General features: G+C 39.0%; 1 protein-coding gene across 8 annotated transcripts in view; it reads right to left on the bottom strand.

Moving 5' to 3' along the window:
- mybpc3 (myosin binding protein C3) overlaps positions 1-20,725 on the bottom strand; it is a 53,369-nt gene that overhangs the window by 11,626 nt on the left and 21,018 nt on the right. For 6 of the 8 annotated variants that reach the window (XM_017706156.1, XM_017706155.1, XM_017706157.1 and 3 more), the window contains 16 exons: positions 20,523-20,686; positions 20,277-20,409; positions 20,054-20,056; positions 19,453-19,577; positions 18,619-18,724; positions 16,566-16,732; positions 14,133-14,298; positions 13,842-13,948; positions 13,716-13,745; positions 12,533-12,672; positions 11,656-11,727; positions 9,808-9,967; positions 8,379-8,483; positions 8,064-8,252; positions 3,719-3,853; positions 1,971-2,138 (listed from right to left, as the gene is read on the bottom strand). In XM_017706156.1, coding sequence (XP_017561645.1) covers positions 1,971-2,138; positions 3,719-3,853; positions 8,064-8,252; positions 8,379-8,483; positions 9,808-9,967; positions 11,656-11,727; positions 12,533-12,672; positions 13,716-13,745; positions 13,842-13,948; positions 14,133-14,298; positions 16,566-16,732; positions 18,619-18,724; positions 19,453-19,577; positions 20,054-20,056; positions 20,277-20,409; positions 20,523-20,686 — 1,970 coding nt within the window. The remainder of the gene's footprint in view (positions 1-1,970; positions 2,139-3,718; positions 3,854-8,063; positions 8,253-8,378; positions 8,484-9,807; positions 9,968-11,655; positions 11,728-12,532; positions 12,673-13,715; positions 13,746-13,841; positions 13,949-14,132; positions 14,299-16,565; positions 16,733-18,618; positions 18,725-19,452; positions 19,578-20,053; positions 20,057-20,276; positions 20,410-20,522; positions 20,687-20,725) is intronic. The other 2 variants (XM_017706160.1, XM_017706161.1) reach the window with 1 other exon arrangement.

Genomic DNA, 20,725 nt, shown 5'->3' with positions numbered 1-20,725 from the left:
CTAACTGTTTGTGCTGACAATGTAATAACATCTCTTTGAATCTCTAGCCCTTAGTGTATGAATATGTGATCTGTTCTGTCATCTCAGCTCTTAGTGATGTTTATCACAGATAGCTATAAAATTATGATTTATCGTGCAGCCCTGGTTTTTGACTATGTGTTTTAAATGTGGTACTACTGGTTCTTGTCTGAGCCAACTTATCAGAAGTCTGAAAAAATCTACCAAGTCTGGAAAAATAAATATTGTGGCATTATGAAACATTGTGTATTGTAAAAAATTCCTGAAGTATTGTGAGTTCTATTTTTTTGACATATCGCTCACCATGTAGTGGTACATGCAATTCATAATTCAATTCGATACATTTTTTGATACAATAAAAATAAGGAGTGCCTAAAAATGTTTATATGTTGATGTTATCATTTGAATTTTCATTACACCAATATAATGATATTTTATAATAAAATAATAATTTTAGTATTTTACAATAGCACATTAGCCACAAGTTGCTAAAAAGTTGCTTTTTTAGTTTGCTTCCTGCACAGTAACCAGTATTGGAATGTGTCACGATTGGCCCCTCCCAGTCCTGTTCATGTGCATTTGTTTTGGTTTAGCCCCCTCTTTCGTGACTCCGCCCTGATTGTCTCCACCTGTTTTCCGCCTGTCCCTCGTTTTCCATGTGTATTTAAGCCCTGTGTTTGCCCCTTGTGTTTGCTGGTTTTTGTGCTGATCTTTGTTGTTATTGGAGTTATCTGCTGTGTTATTTATTCTGGTTTATGTTATGTCTGTTTATCGTTCTATCTACGTTGGCTCTATGACCCTGGACCGTTTTGACCATGACCCTGAATTTGCCTATGATAAAAGTCGCTTATCTCAGCACGTGCGTCCGCCTCCTCGCCCCCTGTAACAGAATGAACAATTTTTAAACTTTTAAAATAATCCTTATGCACTACATCAAAGTGTTTTATTTTATTTATACAGCCCTTAATGCAAAAGTGTATGGCTTAGACATAGAGTTTGCAGGATACTGATTGGTGAGGTAGATGCTTCAAATAACTTTTAGCTACATTACAGGAAAAGGGAAAATTGTGATATGACTTTATTTTCCAACAAACTATCGCATTAAAGAGTTGTTCTAATATAGCTGGGTGAGTAGATGTGTGTAAACAAAGCCATAGACTCAACATAGGCCTGAAGGATCATCTTTACCTTTTCATAAAACACCACCCATTCATTTATCTGCATCACGAAGGTCATCCGACAAACTCAAGTTCTCAACAGGGCCTTCTGCCAGATGAGCACTTAGCACGATATCACCTTATCAGTGAGTGGAAAGTCTGGGGGGCCCTAGACCCTAAAATAAACCCCACTTACATCCTTCCCTTCCCAATGCTAATGCATGTCTTGCTGTGAACAGCTGGCAAACATGGAAATGCAAATGAGTGTTGGCAACTGGATCCATGACATCTATCCCATTGCAAATGGTGCTTACAGTGCTTTTCTTTGCAGAAAGAAAAAAACTTTTTCTACAACTTTGTTATGGAAAATTGCTGAATGCACTCATCCAGTCCTTGGCCTTATGATGCACAAACTTGATTTAGTCTTGTTCTGTATATCTGAATAAGTCTTTTAACAGTTTCCAAAGCTAGTGTCAGAACCTGATCTATGGCATGTTGATAACCTTGGTGAAAAAGGCTTACAATAGACATGTGAAAAGATTTATTTCCTAATATTGGGAAGTTATGCAAATAATCACATGAGGGGGGTTGAAATGTGTCAATCTTTACGTCTTAGGTGTGATATTTAGCATATTCTCCGATGCATGTCTGCCACAGATAGCCACCATGATGTGTTTTGTATACATTTTGTTCATTATTCAAAGTTCTCTGAGCAAAAACAAGCGATATCAAACTATCAACCTACAATTCTCAGTGAATGTCCAACAGCATCAGTGCGCTGTGTGATAAACTCACGCATGATCTCGCGGATTGTAATAGCTTGGGGTAGAGTGGCAGGAGGGCTAGGGCCAGCCACATTAAACGCCCGCACACGGAACTGCATCCTTTCTCCTGTGGGCAGGTCACGAATTATCACAGAGGTTCTCTCTGTAAGGCCCTCAAATGCCGGGATCCACTCGTCAGCTAGACAAGAAGAAAAAAATGAAAATTACAAAGAAATGCCAGTAGCCCCAGGAAGAGTTTAAAAAAGCAGTATGTTGATCTGACCGATTGACTCTGTAGCCTGATCGTCCAAACAGAAAGGCAAAACACGACTCGGTGTGATTCAGTAATGTAACATTTAAGGCCACAGATGTGGTGTCACCAAGACAGCAGGCTATATACAATCATTTACCATTACAGCACCAGACACAGGCACCAAAACACTAACTTGGGGTTTGTTGTCTAGTTTTAGATTAGAAAATAGTTTAGTTCTTAATCTTAGATGTTATTCTCCTGAAATACATGAATAGAATTATAATGAGTATTTGAGTAATTCTATGAACAACTCCAGCTCATGTTCTTTTGTTTTGGAAATGATAACTATATCCAGTTCCCTGTGAATTTAGCCAGCCAGGTTAGTTTATGAAAGCCATCCTATGTATTTTATGATGAAATGGATTAACACTTGCGGGAATACTTTATTTGTGTTTTGCTAATGTGAACCAGAGTGCCCTAGCATGCAAACTCAGATAACATGAGTAATAAGTTATTTTATTTTTATCTCTTATCTGCAACAGTTAAATTAGCCAATTAACTCAGAGTGATAGGGTTAATGTTACCTGTCTATTTTGTTGTTGTTGTTGTTGTTTATTTGCCATGTATTCTTTTCTTTTGATATAGGATAGATTCATGAGCTGTTGTTTCAAACAGCATACTATTTGATTATTATATGGCCCCACAAAATACAGAAATATTGAGGTTTTTTGAGAGCACCTACTTGGATCTGCGGGATCGAGCCAAATCAAGTTGATTGACACTTGGAAATACATTTGGAAATATAAGTGTACAATGTAACTGGTAAATATGTAGGTAAATGAAAAGGGGAACTACAATGACAACAACGCAAGTGGAAATGGAAAAGACCACTAGGAAATTTATTTCCTTTTTGGTCCCCTTTTTTTGGACTGCTATTTCCAGTTTTTTAAATTGTATTTTGGTCCATTGTGTCCATATTATTATTGCTTCTGTTGAATAAAAATGGTTTCCCCAGTCCTGGAGCCCTGCATTGTGTAGCACGATTGTGTCATCACTGCACTGACACAACTGATTCAACTCAAGAATGGAAAGAGAATTAACTAATTACATCACTCAAGTGTGTTAAGGCAAGTGAAACACAAAGCAGTGCATGAATTACTGAATTTATCAGAAACGCTGCTGTGACAGTTTAAAATGGCTTTGACTGAGCAAACTGAATAGTCCAGACCATCTGTATAAGAATTTTTTTATGTTACAAGGTCATTTTCAACCTGACTTCTATTAAGCAAACAATCTCTGGGTTGGGTGAACTACAAAAATACTGAGTTCCACAGTTATTACATTAAAAAATATACAGCATTGCAAATTCGTACAACATTAAAGTCTACAGCACCTCCCCGGGTAACACTGACTTTGCTCCAACAAGGCTATAGTCAAAAGTGTTTCTGATTAATGGTCGAACCTCTTATCAAAATCATGCTCAAAGCCTTAATCGGTGTAAATAGTTCACACACAACCACACTTACTGCCTTCCTTGCAGTACTCGACACCATATCCATCAATTCCAGCTGAGCCTACTTTTTCTGGAGTCCTCCATTTCAGAGAGATGGTGGTGTCACTGATGTCATCCACACATAGGCCGATGGGCTCACTGGAAGGGGCTGAGGGAAAGTTCAGAGTAAATCTAATAAACAAACTACTGAATACCATCTTTTTTGGATCATCTCTGCTGATTGTAATCATAGTAGTTTTGCAGATATTTGCTTAGTTATTCACTGACAATAACATTATCTGTTCAGCATAGACCAAAATCTAAATCTAGCTTAACCCTAAGAAACAGAAACTCCTAAAACTCCTTAAATTCAAATACTAAAGAGGAATCCAAAAGGAAGTGAGAACTGAACAAAAACACACATTCAAAGTGACATCTAATCACTATTATAGAAATTTAATCACCAAAGGTCCCTTTTCTTTTTTTAATCCAGTAAACTGGCAAATTTAATAACATAGCATCTGTTTTAGCACAGGAAGATTTCTGCTGTCAGTTCTGTTCATACTGCATCTTTGTCCTGCATTAGAGGTCAAACCTCTCACACAAAGAAAAATACTTAACTGAGGGTCTATTTTTAGTGTGGAATTTTGCTTTGCAGTGCACTTTTATGAAGCAACCAAAGATGGAATCATAATGCTTTGGTACCATGTGGATTTAATAGACTTGTCACCAGGGTGTTTTTAATCCTGGGCTCTCCCACTTGTCTGTGTGAGAACTAGAGCAAAGCCCTTTCACTATGAGAAGAAGCCATGGAAACTATGAGACCAATAAAACAGAGGCCTAAGTAAGATGCATCTAACCTTACCTTGCAGCCAACCTTCACGGTACGCTGCCCAGCACAGTAGAGCATAACTGTCATTGCTTGAATGAGCGCAAGTTAAACTTGGGCTAGTGGGTGATAAGAACCTCTCAAAGATATAGATGCTGTCAGTGATGCTGCAGCATCTAGGACAAAAATAGTTTGCACTTGGCAGTATCCTGTCACAAAACACAGGCCATGACTGCTATACGTTGGATTCCTCAAGGCTGTTCCTTCAGAATGAATTTGAATTAGTGAAAGACCTGTTATTTCTGATGAAGCCAGTTCTGGCTGGAAAAATGCAGCTCATCTAATAGTGAACTGATTAGCATAAATATTCCCATCTTGGCAAGAGGAGTGATCAAATGCCGATGTGTTTCTAAAAGCATACAGCATGCCGAAAGACATACAATAGTGATGTCAAACAGAGACTGGCCAAGATTAGCTCTTGCTCTGAACTCTGTGTTGAGAGCTTGAGTTACAGCTTTGCCTTATAATGCAACAGGTGAAACAAGGGTGCTAGCATAGTAAAATGCTATGTGCTTAACGGGTTGTACATGAAAGCAAACACTGTTGCACAAGAGCACGCTTTCTAGGACATACCGAGGACATATCAGCTGCTATATACTACTCTGGACAAACTTTTCTATGTACACATAGCTGTATCTTTAGGCATGCAATTTTTTTGTAACGTATTGCTGTTGTCAGAACAAAACATCATATCGCTGAAATGTTAACTTTACAGGAGAAGGAAAAAACTGAATTTCTTTCAATGTAAGTCAATGGAACCAGACTTTTTTCCAAGTCACTTTAGTGGTTTATTTTGGTCCATCCTTCATGAAATTTACACACAATGTAAAGGCCAACATGCCATTTTCAAACTATGACAAAAACTGAAAATCAACAAAAATGGAGATGTGAGGTTTTGTTTCCGACAGCAGCGATATTGTGTTTGGAAAATTTAAGTGCCATATAATTCCGTGCAGCATTGGACTCCTATGTTGCACAGAGTGTTATGTTGATAAGTCAACAATGATCACTGAAGTCTTATTCGCACGGCTCAAAGAACTCAAAACACAATAGTAAGCGTACAAATTCCATCCAGATATGAGTTGTTCATATATGAACATTCCAAAATATTTTACAGATATTCAACTTTCAGAAACATAATGCATGCATTTACTAGCTTTTCCTCAGGGAGCGTTAGAATTAGAATTAACCTACTGCCAACAGGTTCTGGTTCTGGTTCAGGCTCAGGTGGGGGGGCAGGCTCGGAGGAGGCTTCCTCAGCAGGCAGCTCCCCCTCCTTTAATGGAGGTGCCTCCTCCATTGGCACTGCTTCTCCATCTGCAGGAGGTGCAAGAGGCGTTGGCTCCTCAGCTGGGGGAACAGCAGCTTCATTGCTAACCTCAGGCTCTTTGGCCTCCACAGGGGCATCAGCCACTGCGTCCGCTGGCACTTCCTCGGCCGGCTTCTTCTCCGCCGTTTTGGGGAGCATCGGCTTGGTCATTGTGCTGCTAGGTGACTTCAGGCTAGTGTAGCGTCCCTGTGATGTACCCTCAATGCTGTCTGTCCCTCTGTGAGCCTGTGATCTTCTTGTTCCGGCCTTTCTCTAACACCTGCTGTGGACCTCTCCTGGGCTGCCCTCTGGGAGCTGTGATCAGGGTTGAGGACAGTGGCAGTGCAGCTGGCTGAGTGTCCTCCCCCTCCTCTCTATGGTCCACCAGCTTGGGCGAGCCACACTACTGGATGTAGCCTCGCGGCATGCTAATATGCCATTATTTATAGAAGAGGATGACAAAGATAGTTTCCTAATCTGTTGTATTGTAATGGATGGCACTGATAGCTCAGGTTTTCAGAAGCACTAACGCCAGATAAAGTGAAGGATGAGACAAGAACATCAACAGACACAGAAACAAAGCTCCTAAAACTATTCCAGGCCTGGATTACTATCTTAAATATCTAATTTTAGACAATGAACAGCCACTCATGACTCCTCCTTTGACAGACGACAGGCTGGTCAGAGTGACAAGATGGCGACATGATCACGTGTGGCTGAGTGGCTCCAGGTGGCCAGAATAGAGCAGCATCCCTTACTTGGCAAGCAGATGAAAGGACAGACACCTTGGTAGCAGCAAGTTTGTCACAACCTCATGCACAAGGCACCTAACCTCTGACCCAACACCCCACCAATACACCCCATCAATACCCCCTGCTTCACCCTGCCACCACTAAAAACCGAACATTGAAAATAAACTGAGGGTATTTCAGCATGCTGTGGGTTTGTAAAATAGCATTAGCATTTAGAAATGGAAAACGATGGTTAAATAAAGGACAAAATTACAAATAGTATCATGGTTAGTTACTCCCTATTCTCTTCCTCTACAAACTAGACTTTTCTTGCCCTGAGCAATGTGACCTTTCTAATTAAAATGAGAAATACTAATAACTCCACAAATCTTGCCTCCTAAATAATTAATTTCACTATACATTACCTTTCAAAAGTTTGGAAGTGATAATAATCATCATCATCACCATCATCATCATCATCATATTTTACACAGTGTAAACAGAAATAGTATAAATGACACCAAAAGCTATTTTTTATTCTTCGTTTTTTAGGAACAACAAATATTAAATGATAAATATTATGCCCTATTTCTTTATGGCAAATTCTTGTCCAGTTCTTTGCCTCAAGATTTCCTTTTCAAGCTAGAGACATCTGGATTTCATTTTTATCACAAGTTAATTTAATATTATAGAGATTTCGGTAACTATTTGGAGTGGTCCTTTGTAGATGATTAATAAACTCTTAACAGATTATCAGTAACACACCAGCAACATATCAGTGAAGTAGCAGTAGTGAAGCATCTGAATACACTGAAGTAAATATCTTGTAGCTATTCTGTTGATACATCACTTACATTAGGTAGATGTTTTGTTAATATGCTACTTCCATTACACAAAACCCAACCTTTCCCATCCTTACCCAAAATCTAACTCTAACTCTGGCCCTAATCCTAACCCTAATCTTAACTTCAACCCAAAAATGAATCCTAACCCGTATATGTTTTTGACATGTCTCTGAGAGTCAGTTTAATCTAAGAAGGACCACTCAAAATAACATGTCTCTGAGATTTCTCAGTTATTTTGGAGTCACTTAAAGCTCTGTCTTTCTGGACCAGCAGTAGGAGTAAAACATTAATGTAATTACTTTTTCTTGTAACAAAGTCACATAATACAGTTTACAGTTTAAACTCGTGTCACATTAGTTACTGACTAAGAATGCCGTTACTTGCAAAACATCTAATCAAATCCATTGAATCCATGAATGTATCAGATTAGAATAATTATCTACATGTATCTGTAAGACTGTGATCAAATCAGTTTTATATAACTGAAAATAGTGATTCCAGTCTTTAGAAGGTGTATGGCCAAGCTTTACTAGCAAAGACATATATGAGCATCTTAAGTAGTCTCAGAAACACAGGTAGGTGTAAATCAAGGCAGTGACACTCACCAACAGGCACAAATGGCTCAGAGGCAGCACTGGGGCGGGACATGCCAATAGCATTCACAGCATAGACCCGCATCTCATAGGCCATGCCTTCGATCATCCTCTTAGCCTCATATGTGGTTTCCTTATATGGATCAAAGTTCAGGCGCATCCACCTGTAGCTCTTTTTCTTCTTCCTCTCCAGGACATAGCCTTAGACGACATACAGTTCACCAGGTTAGGCTACTGATTTATTTCTGTTTGCTTTTAAGTTCTTTAAGAGCAACATCGAGACCTAACATATAGGATTGGTTTGCTTTGCATTTGAGTATCACTTACCCAAGACTGGCTGGCCACCATCAAAGAGTGGAGGATCCCACTGGACAACACAGGAATCCTCGCCAACACTGAGGATCCTGGGAGCTTGAGGCGGGTCTGGCACATCTACGGAAAAAAGAAAAAGTCACTTAATTTATGCACAAACAAGAAAACTACTTACTGCAATGCCTCAACTAAATAAAAAATGTATATAAAACTCCTATACAATGTCATCAGAGTTGGTGTCATACAGCCTTTTTATATAGTATACTCAATACCTATATTCCTTTAATGAAATGCTAATATACTGCAAGTCTTTGTATCTACATGCTTGATAGAATGCAAGTAAAGCAAAACCTCATCAAATTAATTTAAAAGCATATTTGGTAATGCTGTGATTTACATGAATAGATTTCCTAAAACTGTCTGATGTTTGCTAGCCCCCCATCTTTTCATCTGTTTTAACTGTGGAAAGGGTCAAATATATATTTATCAATATACTGCACTACAGCGAGATCCCATTAATCTATACTCCTTTATATTACTGGATTTGTTGGTATTAGTTAATTACTTTTTCATTATTCAGTAGCTTCTGGCTCAATAAATACATTTAATGTCCATCCATTTAATGTCACAGAAGACACACTGGCCAATATGCATCAAGAGACTGATTATGTAGCTATAGGGGCTTTTAAAGCTTTTATGCTAGGAACTCTGTAGATATGAGTCCATCAAGAATCAATTTCAGCCTATTCTCAAAATGTTTTATGGTTAGGGCATAAAGTAATGAATGAAAAGCAAAACATTAAAGAAACAGTTTAGCGAAAAATCTAAATTACACAACCTTCCACATTTTGCTTCTTTAGTTTAGCACTGGAGCTATGAAGCTGACAGTGCATTGCTTCCTTTATTAACAGCTTTAAATCTTAAATTTTAAAAGTGAAGATATATGTTAACAAGTAAAAATAAAAAGCACAGAAATTGTGTAACGTAGCACCCATACAGCAGCGTGTGTACATGAAAGGGAATCAGGTTCTGCAAAGGAAGCAGAATTCAGCACAACATCTGTTGTTTAACATGGCTGTCCACTGCGTTCAGCTACACTGTGAAGTTTTGTTCATTTTTATAGCTCACAGTAAGTCGTATTGTGCACTAATCAACACTAACAGGTCTGCACTACCTTAATTAAGACCTGGTTGCAGGTTGAGCATTTTGTGAGATGATCTAAGGGTGTATTTTCAAAAATGATTTGGGTGACTATTGACTTCGTGTTTATTAGCCTTGTAGCCCCAGTGCTAGACTGCTGAAGCAAAATGTGGACACCTGAAATATCTTGACTGATGAAGGTAAAAGGAAAAATTTGTATATTTTATTTTTGCCAAACTCCTCCTTTAACATCTCTTTAGATGTCTGATATATTGTATATCTTATAAGGCTATGAATATCCTACCAACAACTTTCACATTGATGTCAGCAGTATCTTCTCCTGCTGGATTCCGCACAATGACGGAGTACACGCCCTCGTCCTGTCGCTCCGCCCCCTCAATGGTAAAAATGCAATGACCCTTCGTACTCTCCACATGGACACGCCCACCTGAATCTGTCACGACCTAGTCAACCAATCAAAACACAAATTTTTACAATCACTCTTTTGTCTTGATAGTCTTTGGGCAGTGACATCACAATACATCCAGCACAAGAGCTCAATCCCAAAGCAAGCAAATGAGAGCAAAAGTCAACATTCAAACTTACATATAACAGACAAAAAACCAGAAAGGAGCTCAGATCATTCTAACCAGAAGGCATATTCAGTCCTTGCATTTAATACTTACTGTTTGTGAATGAAGTTGCCATTTTTTGCTCAAGCCATGTTCCACAAACAGAGTATCTGAAGCATGCGCTTACCTGGTGCACTCGGAACAATGAGTACATACTTCAGAACAGCATGCAGTGCATGTAAAGTGCTTTTAAAGCTACCCTGTGTAGTTTTAAGACACTAAAGTGATGACCCTGGAACTTATCTTCAAGAGAAAAAGTAAAAGTGCAGCAAAGATTATCTCAAAATCAGAGTTTTATAGTTTTGCACTGAGCAGTGTCACCACACCAATTCCTTTCCTTTTTAAATGAGTAGTAGTGAGGCCTCCTTCCGAAAGAATTAACTACAATGCATGGCCAGTTATTACTAGGAAAGAAGAACATTGTTGCTGTCATGACAAAACTTAAAAATGTAACCAAAATGAAAAATGTAACCATCTTTACATCCATTGTAAGCATGCCTTATTGTAACATACAGTGGTGCTGCAATAGTATCTAGAGCCAAATGTTCTGATTTAAAGACTAGAAAACTCCCTTCTGATGATGTATCTTGAAGGTGGGAGGAACTTTTTAAAAGTACAACTGCTTTAAAAAGGAATTTTCAGTTTTCTTCTGTTTGCTACCAAGGGCAAAAAGAAGCCAGATATCTAAATGTAATGCTAGGAAGGCAGATATCTTATCATAACTGTATAATTCTGTGAATATCTACAAACCTTACCTCACTTTACCTAAAGTCTTTGTGGTACTGCTTAAAGATAGAATCAATGACTAAGTTAAAGGTTAAATTAATGCTTGCTAGGTTGTATTTATAAGCCAGCAGATAGATTAGCTGTTAGGTGAGGTTGAGCACTGCAGACATTTCCCATGATTGTATGGCATATTTACAAAATGCATGCTGGGTATTATACTGAGAGAACACTGATGGATGAAAAACAAAAATGATGCAAAGTGAATGTGTGAAATTCTGTCAAACCACCAAGGCTGAGGGATGCAATGCTGAGCTGCAGAATACTGCAATAACAGTTACTTTTCAAATAGCGTTAAAAAATAAAAATAAAAAAACATTTATGTATGATAGTAACAAAATAGAAATCATTAGAGCTAGGTAAGTACTGATTGGAGGAAAGCAAGACCTTAAAATCCCAAACGAAGGTCATGAGGCCTCTAAGATAAAAATTACAAAAGGATTTTTAGAAGGAGATTTCAAAGCATTTATGGACAAAAACATAAAAATAATTCTATGTGGATTTGTTCACCACCTTATTAGTTGAATGTCATGCCTCATGAAAAGATGTTATGACCATGTGGAGAGATTAACTAAGATTAATTAATTCTCTTTGAAAATTACGGGGCCAAGACAGCATCACAATGCAGGAGCTGTAGCAGCAAAAAAGGCAATAACGACAAAGGTCAGAAGACATTCTCACAGCACATAATAACGAGATATTGTGGCAGGGTTATTGTTTTAAAGGCCAAAACTCACTTCACCATCCTTCAAAGTCCAGATGAAGGCTGGTTCCTGTTTCCCATCTTCCGGTGCCTTTTTAGATTTATCCTACACAAGCAGAGCAGAAGCGATGAGGCCTTGGCAACCATGTAATATGTTAGGAGTGAGAGGGCAGAGGCCAAACTCCTCCCCCACTCCAAACCTTCGCAAAAGTGACCGTCCACAACTTAGCAGAGAGTGAGCAGAGCTCTCCCGTACCTGCTTACCTGTCACCTTGTGCTGGTGCCCCTGTCTCAGTGTTAAAGCAAAATATGAAGGACAGTAACAGAGATTAATGAACAGTGATGTTCACTGCTAAAGCAGGGCTGTAAAAGCAGGACAGTATAGTAAGTGGCATAAGTGCTCTGCTTACTAAACTGTTATTCTAGAATTGGTTAAAGGTTGAAGATTAGTGTAGTGAAGGAGAACAGGAGATAAATACAGGAGATCAAAAACAGAAAAGAAAAAAATATTCTACTTTAAAGGGCCCATATTCTACATTTTTCTACTATTTTATTTTTTTCCTTTAAGGTCACCAAAATGATCATCATTTTTGTTACCATGCCTTCAAAAAGTATTCAGAATAGCTGAAACACTCCTTATAACTTCATTGTGAAAGGTTGGGGCTAAACTGTTGCATTTGGTTTTCCATTAAATTGGCCCTTTAATGTGATACTGTAAAAAGTCATTTGACCAGCACTGAGCCAGTAATGTGCAACTGATGAACATGACAATACACCCTTATTTGTCTTTAAGCACAGTTGCACACATATATCAAGGATCAGAATCAGCAATAAAATTATTTTTACAGTATTATGTATTGTGCATGTACGTTAACCTTGATGAATAAAACTCCCATGTGCCACACCCTTACCTTCTCTGCCTTGGTCCAAACCACAGTGGGGGCTGGGTCTCCAGTGATTGGCACATCCAGTCGCAGCTTGTTTCCAGCCACAACCAAAATGGTGGAATCTGCAGTTTTGCCCATGCAGTCCAAGTGGATCTTGGGTGGGTCTATCCATTAGAAGCAGTGGGAAAAAGAAACCTAGCAGTTTAACCTCTAAGACACAAGATGTGTAATCAAAAGGGTGCTGACTTTATATCAGGAGTATTATTCTAAAGCAAACTGGTAATATTAGTCAACAACCCTACTTATTTAAAGGCATTCTCTTACTGACAATGTTATATGCCATACTCTTCAGTTTTTGCAGTTAAAGAAGAATTCCACCCAATTTACCAAAAACCTGCATAATTCAATCATTGAGAGTGGCTTCATGTAAAATGGTGCATTGTAGAAAAATGCACTGATTTTCTTTGCAATGGTGGCAATAGGAACCAGGGATTATGCTGTCTACAATGCAAAAATTACAATTTAACTTGCCATTTAAAATAAGCAAGTGAACCTAAACGTCTCTATATGTTCCTCTATGTCATGGAAGTATTTGAAATACATTTCAGGCTGGGGTGGATGATGTGGCAAAAATATTATATCATGATACAAGACATTTTCATGATACACAATATGCATCTCAGTAATCTGAGATTTTCTAAGATAAAACTGACAGAATATATCCTGCCACACACAAAAAATCTATAATACAAATACAATGACTTTTATTCAGTATTTCACAAACTGCACTACACTACAATTAAACAAGACTAATTATGCTCTCTCTGTAATGAACCATACTGTACGTCAGAGTTTTTAAATAATGACAATACCCATGATCATATTGTGACATAATTTGTCATGCTATTTCTATTTCAGGCCAAAAGCTTTCATGTAAAACTATTGCAAAACAATGTCTTAGGCATCAGACAGCAAATTTGCAAAAAGTATCATGTACTGTGAGTTAGCTTTTCAAAGCATTAAGTACCTCAGATGTCTGGTTTCTATCACCACCCTGTGAACATTTCTGACTCTGTAAGCTTCTATTCTAAATGACTTAGTTGAAATAGTTTTGTGCTATGTTGAAATTTTAGAAATCAGTGGAAATCCCCTTTTTACTCCACACTGGCCTGGCTGTGTGAGGCTCTATGGTATTAACTCTCCTTACCTTGACGGGGGACGTAGTCAATCTTGACCTCTGAAAACACAAAAGAAAAAAGTAATGAGAGTAACTATCACAATACTATGCAGTCTGCTGAATGATCATTGTCTAAGGAAACAGAGATATAAGTACCAAGGAAGTTGAGTTTGGCTGAGAGGTTAAAGGCATAGCCTTCAGGGACAAAAGTGTAGTCTCCTTCATCCTCTGGTCGCACATCATCAATGGTGAGCTTATGAATCCTGGAGACAGAGTACATTAGACAAACCGTACACCAAACCCTCAACATTGAAGGCATTGAAAAAATGTAAAAATCCCAACAAAAATGTACCTGCACTAAATTGCATGGACCCCTAAGACTGCATTAACCTGAGGTCATATATTGCATATTTCATTTAAAATCTACCTGCACATACAGGCTCTTACCGGCCGATGTGTGTGATGTGGGTCCTGGCATCAGCCTTCACCTCCACTCCATTTTTGTACCAGACTCCTTTGACATTCTCATCAGAGACCTCACACTTGAACACTGCCTGGTCCTTAGCTTTCACCGTCAGGTCAGCAATGCTCTGATACACCTCCAGATCCTTTTCTGAATGGCAGAAAGGGTACAGACAAGGCACAAGTGCCAAACACAACTGTTTGTTTGGTGTTATGTACTCATGCAAAGTAACAGGTAGACTGAATTGACAGTGTAATTTCTGCCTCCCATGAATTGTGACAACATCTTAGCGTTTTGCACTGGAAGAGACCAGAAACCAAACCTTTCTCTCCCTAAAATAATCATAAAAATGGTATGCCAAGAAGCCAAATTCTGACCATGGTCCAGAAGATGAGTTTATGTAAGGGAACAGTGGAAGAAACAAGCAAATGAATTTTGTTCTGACAAAAGCTATAACACTCAAATAAAAGTCCATTTTAAAATAAGCAAGCAGAAGTTTACTTTGCCAAAACTTCTAAGCTTAATATATCCAATCCTATGCTAATATCCCTGGCAGGCTGATGCAGAGGATTAGAAATGTGTTAAATTATGTTTGGAGGCTTAGCCACATAGTACAGTGAGGGTCGATTTGCTGGAGCAACTTCCCCCAGAGCCCAGCAGTTAGGGGGTGCTATAATGAAAGTAAGGGGCACTGGGGAGTAATGATTCTGCTAGCAGCCTGGCAGCGGGACAGTGCCGTTGGGCATCTGGTTATGCTTGGCACCTCCTCTGTTTCATTATTTGACCAGCTAAACCGAGCCTGGCATCATGGCACAGCACAGATCAGATTGCTTCCCGATGGGTTTACAAATGAGAGAGGGAAAGAAGAGAGAGAGAGCATGCAGTCAATGTTTTCATCAGTGTAAAGCCAATTTAGTTGCATACAAATGTATAAAAAGATTCTAATATGCTAGTCTTGAAGCTTCTTGAAGCTAGAAAGCTGTAAAAAAAAGAATTATGATTAGAGCTGTAGATGAAATTAATTAAAAAATCAACACAGCATCAAGAATGTGTTATATAGTTAGATATTATATACAAAGATAACTATATATGTATGTATATATATATATATATATATATATATATATATATATATATATATATATATATATATATGGGATGCACCATATCAGCCTTTGGTTTCAGGCTTAAAGACAAAGAGGCCAGAAGTTTTAAAGTTTTATCACACACTTCTATAACCTAATAAAGGAACTTTAGTTTGCACTGAAGTTCCTATAGTTAAGAAATAATAAGCCTTATTATGTAATTATATAAATAATAATATCATGATTAATACATTAATATATTAATCACCCCGGAGAAGCAGAAGATGATGGATGGATGGATGGATATATTAATCACAGTTTTGAACAGTAGTGTGTATGTGAATCATTGTCCAATTTCCCAGAAGCACCATAGTGTGCAGAACATTAATGGTAGTGTCCCTTTAAACACTTTCCTAATAGTGCTAACACTTTCCTAATCTCTTTTTGGGTCACTCAGATCCAGATCAATAGTGAAGAAGCAGACAGATCACCAGAGAATGTCAGAGGCAGAGTGATTACAGCCAGGGAGAAAAAGGAGACGTAAAAAAGAGAGTAAAGGACAGGGTCTCATCAAGTGCTGTAAATCTCCCTTAGATACAGACAAAAGACAGGCAAAGAGAATAACAGGGCGAGAGTGAGATGCAGAGAGAAAGAGGCAGAGAGAGAAACAGACAGAGTCACCTGCTTGGTTCTAATATATGGGCCTTGCGTTCTAACAATAGCTGGCATCTGTGCATTGTGGACGCTGTAACCTTGTGCTATGGGCTTGTCAGCCATGTTTACTGGGCTGACAACAGAGGTGATTTTTGAGTGACAGGGCCATGAAGAGGCGGGGTTTAAAGGAGATAGCAGGGCACAAAGAATGCCCAGAGGAATTCTGGGGGTTTATTTTAGGCCACAGGTTTGGTTTAAGGATGGCTGTGCCTTCTTTGATTGACGTGTGGCTTGTCATGCATCCTCTGTGATTGACAAATGCCTTGAAGGGGTCTATAAACCCAAATCCTTGAGGAAAAGGGAGATTTCAATCATGATATGTGACCTTTAACCCAGTTTACCAATTTGTGACTTTTAAAGATGGTGTTAGGTTTAAACAGGTTAAATACATTAAACAGGTTTAAACCTGTTACACTTACGAATAGTTCTAATATGCGTAGAAGAGTGCTGATTATACAGCAAAAAGTAGCAACAAGCAATATTGTTAGTATTTCAAAAATAGTCCCAGTCTCTTTAATAGCGCAGGAAATGATGATTTTATAAATGCTATTTAAGTGAAACGTAAGTATTCTAGGTCCAAGTCAATAATACAGCCTGACACTAAAGAAAAGCTCGTACCCTGCACCAAGAGTTCAGCCAGAGACTGCCCTCCATTCGTCTTCACCCGGTAGTGGCCAGAGTCCTCCTTAGTGGCCTCGTTGATGATGAGCACATGCTTGCAGCCATCCTTCTTGAAGCGATACTTGAAGGACTCATCTCGAGTGAGCTCCACACCATCTTTTTCCCTGAAAAATTCAGATTTGGCCTTAAATTAAACCCAGACTAGTCCTACCTGTGGTTTTCATGATCATTTTTTTCATGTCAGTTTGGCAAAAAAATAGGTTCATAAAATTTCTCCTCTCTCCACATGTAGTCAATCAGCAAACACAGGTTTTTCCATTATTTATTAACTACATTAGCCTCTTAGCTGCAGCACAAAACTAAATAAGCAACTTCAGACACCAAATATGTCTTCTAAATGTGGAGAAGGAGACATTATGGACCATTTAAACCTTAAATTATCACTTTAAGGTTGGGGAGTATGTACAACTTTGGACATGTTAGAATTAGCTTTTTCTATACACTTTTCCTCCCTAAGCCATGTCCAATTCCACCCACATTATACTTTCACATGATGCTAAGCTAAAAGGGTAAAAGCTAGCATATTACCACAGCTACCACATTTTTGCACTGCTACTCACGCAACGTCATCAGTCAGCTCAACATACTTGGAGAAGAACACTCTACTGTCAGTTCCCTGTTTTGGCTAGCATCACGCTGAGCCACAGGGGAGAGAGGGAGCACCCTCCTACCCACTCAAAGAGAGCAAGGCAAATTATGCTCTCATGGGCTCCTGCCCACAGATGGGTGTGGCATTGCCAGGGATTCAACTGACGATCAGTTCGATTGGCAGTTCTGCCACTCAGGAGCCCTTAGAATAAGCTTTTAATGTAAAGTTTGGTCATTAAAACCAGGCAGTATAACACAATCAGCTATAACATTTAAGTCAGTGTCTTGTCATGTATTATACAAACTGAACCATGAATATGATTTTTCAAATTCAGATTCTTATCTGAATACTTGCATAGGCCATTTCAGGACAGCATACGAGCACCTGTGTGTCAAAAGTCAGGTAGTGGACAGGAATATTTATGGCTGTTATAACAGCTTCTAAAAACAGAGTTTCATAAATCTTAAGTGGAGCCTGTCTTTTATGAGTGACTATGACTTGACCTGATAAATCAGATGACTAGTGATTCAGACGCCCAACCTGTGCGATTATGTCAGCAACTAGTCACAGATGGTCATAAAAACCTCCTCGCAACTCATCCCATAAAAGTGATTCAAGCTTTAATTTATTAGTGCTCATGAGTCATTCTTATTGTCAGATAAATAAAGCCACATGTCTGAGCCCACAGACCCAAAGCGTGTGATGAGTTATAAGTAGACTTGATCGATCCTCATTTCCTGTCTGCTTTTTCTAATTGTGTGCATGCTATTCCATTGTGGAAAATGTGAATATAGTGTCTCCAGGAAATATGGAGCCCCTGTCAGGCCACGGCTGCAGAAAGTCCTCCTCTGTGGGACGCTGAAGAGCAGTTGCCGTGAACTGACAGTGACTTTCTCATTTCGGCAGAGGACACTGCAGAGGTGCTAAAAGGCTGGCATGACCTTTTCTCGGCACTGATAATTTACGGAGCTGCAGGGTGATATACGGCCTTGGAACCAGATCAGGTGAAGGCATGGCTCATTCACTCGCTCACACGCACACACAACCCTCTCCATCAGCTGGGTTGAGCAAGCCAGGCCTGGCCAGCTGCTCAGCGAGGGACATGCGTGCCATCTACTGGATATCTGAGGAATGTCCTCTAACTCACATAGGCCTCTATAATAGCACACGACATCTTTTATTGTCTGTATTTGACAACTGAATACTAGGCCTGGTTTAAATCTCATTCATATTTCAGAAAAACACTTACTTTTGCTGAAATGTATGAGCCTTACAAAGCTAAAGTGTAGTTTGCTTTAATAGGAAACAGGGCAGAAGTGTTTTATCATGCACAGGTGTGTGTGTGTGTGTGTGTGTGTGTGTGTGTGTGTGTGTGTGTGTGTGTGTGTGTGTGTCACTCACCACTTGACTTGGGCTCCTTCCTCAGAGACCTCACACTCAAACTCTACTCGCTCTCCTTTCATCACCATCTGATCCTCAAGATTACGTACTATCAGAACAGGAGGCTCTGCAAGAGAAATAGTGAAAGAGAGCGAGAGCGAGGCAGAAGATGACATCAAACCTTACAGCCTTACAACACAAACAATACAGAACAGTACAGTACTGTGCAAAAGCCAAAATCCACTCTTCGTTTATTACATTTCCAGTCAAAACAGCCATTAAAGTACAAGTCTGTCTGATCAAATTTCTAATGAGATTAGGTGCAAGATAATCCACCTGCATAAGGAGAAAAAAAAGATATGGAGAAAATTAGACTCCTAACAACCATGCATGACTTGGTTGACCACCACTATCAGATAAATTAAAAACTTTCTCCTCATTTAAAACTTTCATTTTTGGGAGATAGGAGAAAATCAACCTCTACTCTTGTTTCAGACCTAAAAAATCAGGTGTTTCTGTTCATCTTTCCACTGTGATAAGACAACTCAACAGAAAATGCAACCAGCTTCTAAGACTGAACTTCAGAGGTGTGGAAAAATATTCTTCCAGACTTCTTTTAAAAAATCTGAAAGAATGGAGGCTGTAATAAAAGTAAAGTGTGGACAAACTTCATACCGAAAAAAACATTATATTCTGTGTTGTTTTCTGTTAAACACTACATGTCATACTTTTTGCTGATGTTGAAAAAAATGAAAAACTTGTACTTAATGGTCATTTTGCATGGAAAAAACTATATAACTGTATTTACTTATAACATCTATTATAACTAGATTCAATTCCTGTGTCATCAAGCACCTTTAACAAAGAGCTCTGTGAAGCTTTTCTCATCTCCCACCATACAAGTGTAAGCAGCATCGTCTGCGAGAGAGCAGTTGTTGATGGTGAGAAAGCGTTTGTTGCCTATACTCTCAAAGATGTACCTGGAGGAACAAGAGAAAGAATCTCAGTGGTAATTCCCATTTTGCCCTGTAGGTGGAGACAAAACCTCATTGCACATAAGGGCTTTGCTAGACGCATTACAGATGTGATGCATGCAGAATCTGTATACAGCACCGCTGATTGGATTTACCAAAATACTGGAAAATCAATATGTAAAAGCAGTGTTGCTATGTTTAATGGCACATCAATACTGAAAGCATGTGCTACTTCACATCTTCACCACACAAATAGATTTGCTGATATTAAAGTCACAAGCGAAAAAAAGGGCAGCTGTTGTCCCAGTGCACTTTGCAGCTATTTGTTGCTTTAAATAGTATTCCAACCCAGTCATAGTCCAGACAGTGTGAAATGCCTAACCATACTAAGACCTTATACACAGGCCTTATACATAGGACAGCTTACACACTGTGTTTGAAGGACCTTCTCTTCCATGCACAGACAAGCTGGAGCCACTCACTTGCTAAAGGTTTCGGTTGAAGGACAACAGAGAAGTCCATCCACCCACAAGCACGCAACATAATTTGAAGAAGGCAAAAGACAAAGCATTTGTTATTTTACATTTAATTATTTGTTTACATATCTGAAATACATGCGTGTTACATATTTTGATTGACAGGGTTTATGAACATGTGCTTACTTTGATGTGGCCTATTTTTCACATGATTTTTGTTAAGTGTTACCTTCCTGTAGGTTGGATCTCTTGTCCATTTTTCAGCCATTTCACTTCTGCATCAGGATTGGCTACTTCAATCTGCATCTTGATCTTGTGTCCCTTTTCAATCTGGTAGGCCGGGTCCAGCTTTTTCAGGAATGCTGTGAAAAAGAGGTTTATGCTGATATTATTGAATCAAGATCAAACTGAATTCATCGTCAGTTCAGAAAAGATACACCGTTTTTGGATCCTGTGATAAAGCTCACAAACAGACCTGCACTCTTCTTCTCTTCCTTCTTCATCTTCTTCAGCCTCTTGAGCATGCCCCGCAGGTCTGTGATGCCATACTGGAAGGCAATCTTCTCATACTCTGATGGCGGAGCATTGTGGAGGATTTCCCATACGTCCACGTCAGGCTCAGTGCTCACCTGGACCATGCTATGGTCAGAGAGCAGGAAGAGCTGGTCATTATCAGGA

Source organism: Pygocentrus nattereri, chromosome 25 (genome assembly GCF_015220715.1).
Source record: "Pygocentrus nattereri isolate fPygNat1 chromosome 25, fPygNat1.pri, whole genome shotgun sequence".
Classification (NCBI taxonomy): domain Eukaryota; kingdom Metazoa; phylum Chordata; class Actinopteri; order Characiformes; family Serrasalmidae; genus Pygocentrus; species Pygocentrus nattereri.
Note: the sequence above shows the minus strand (reverse complement) of the source record. Positions and strands in the feature narration are given on the sequence as shown.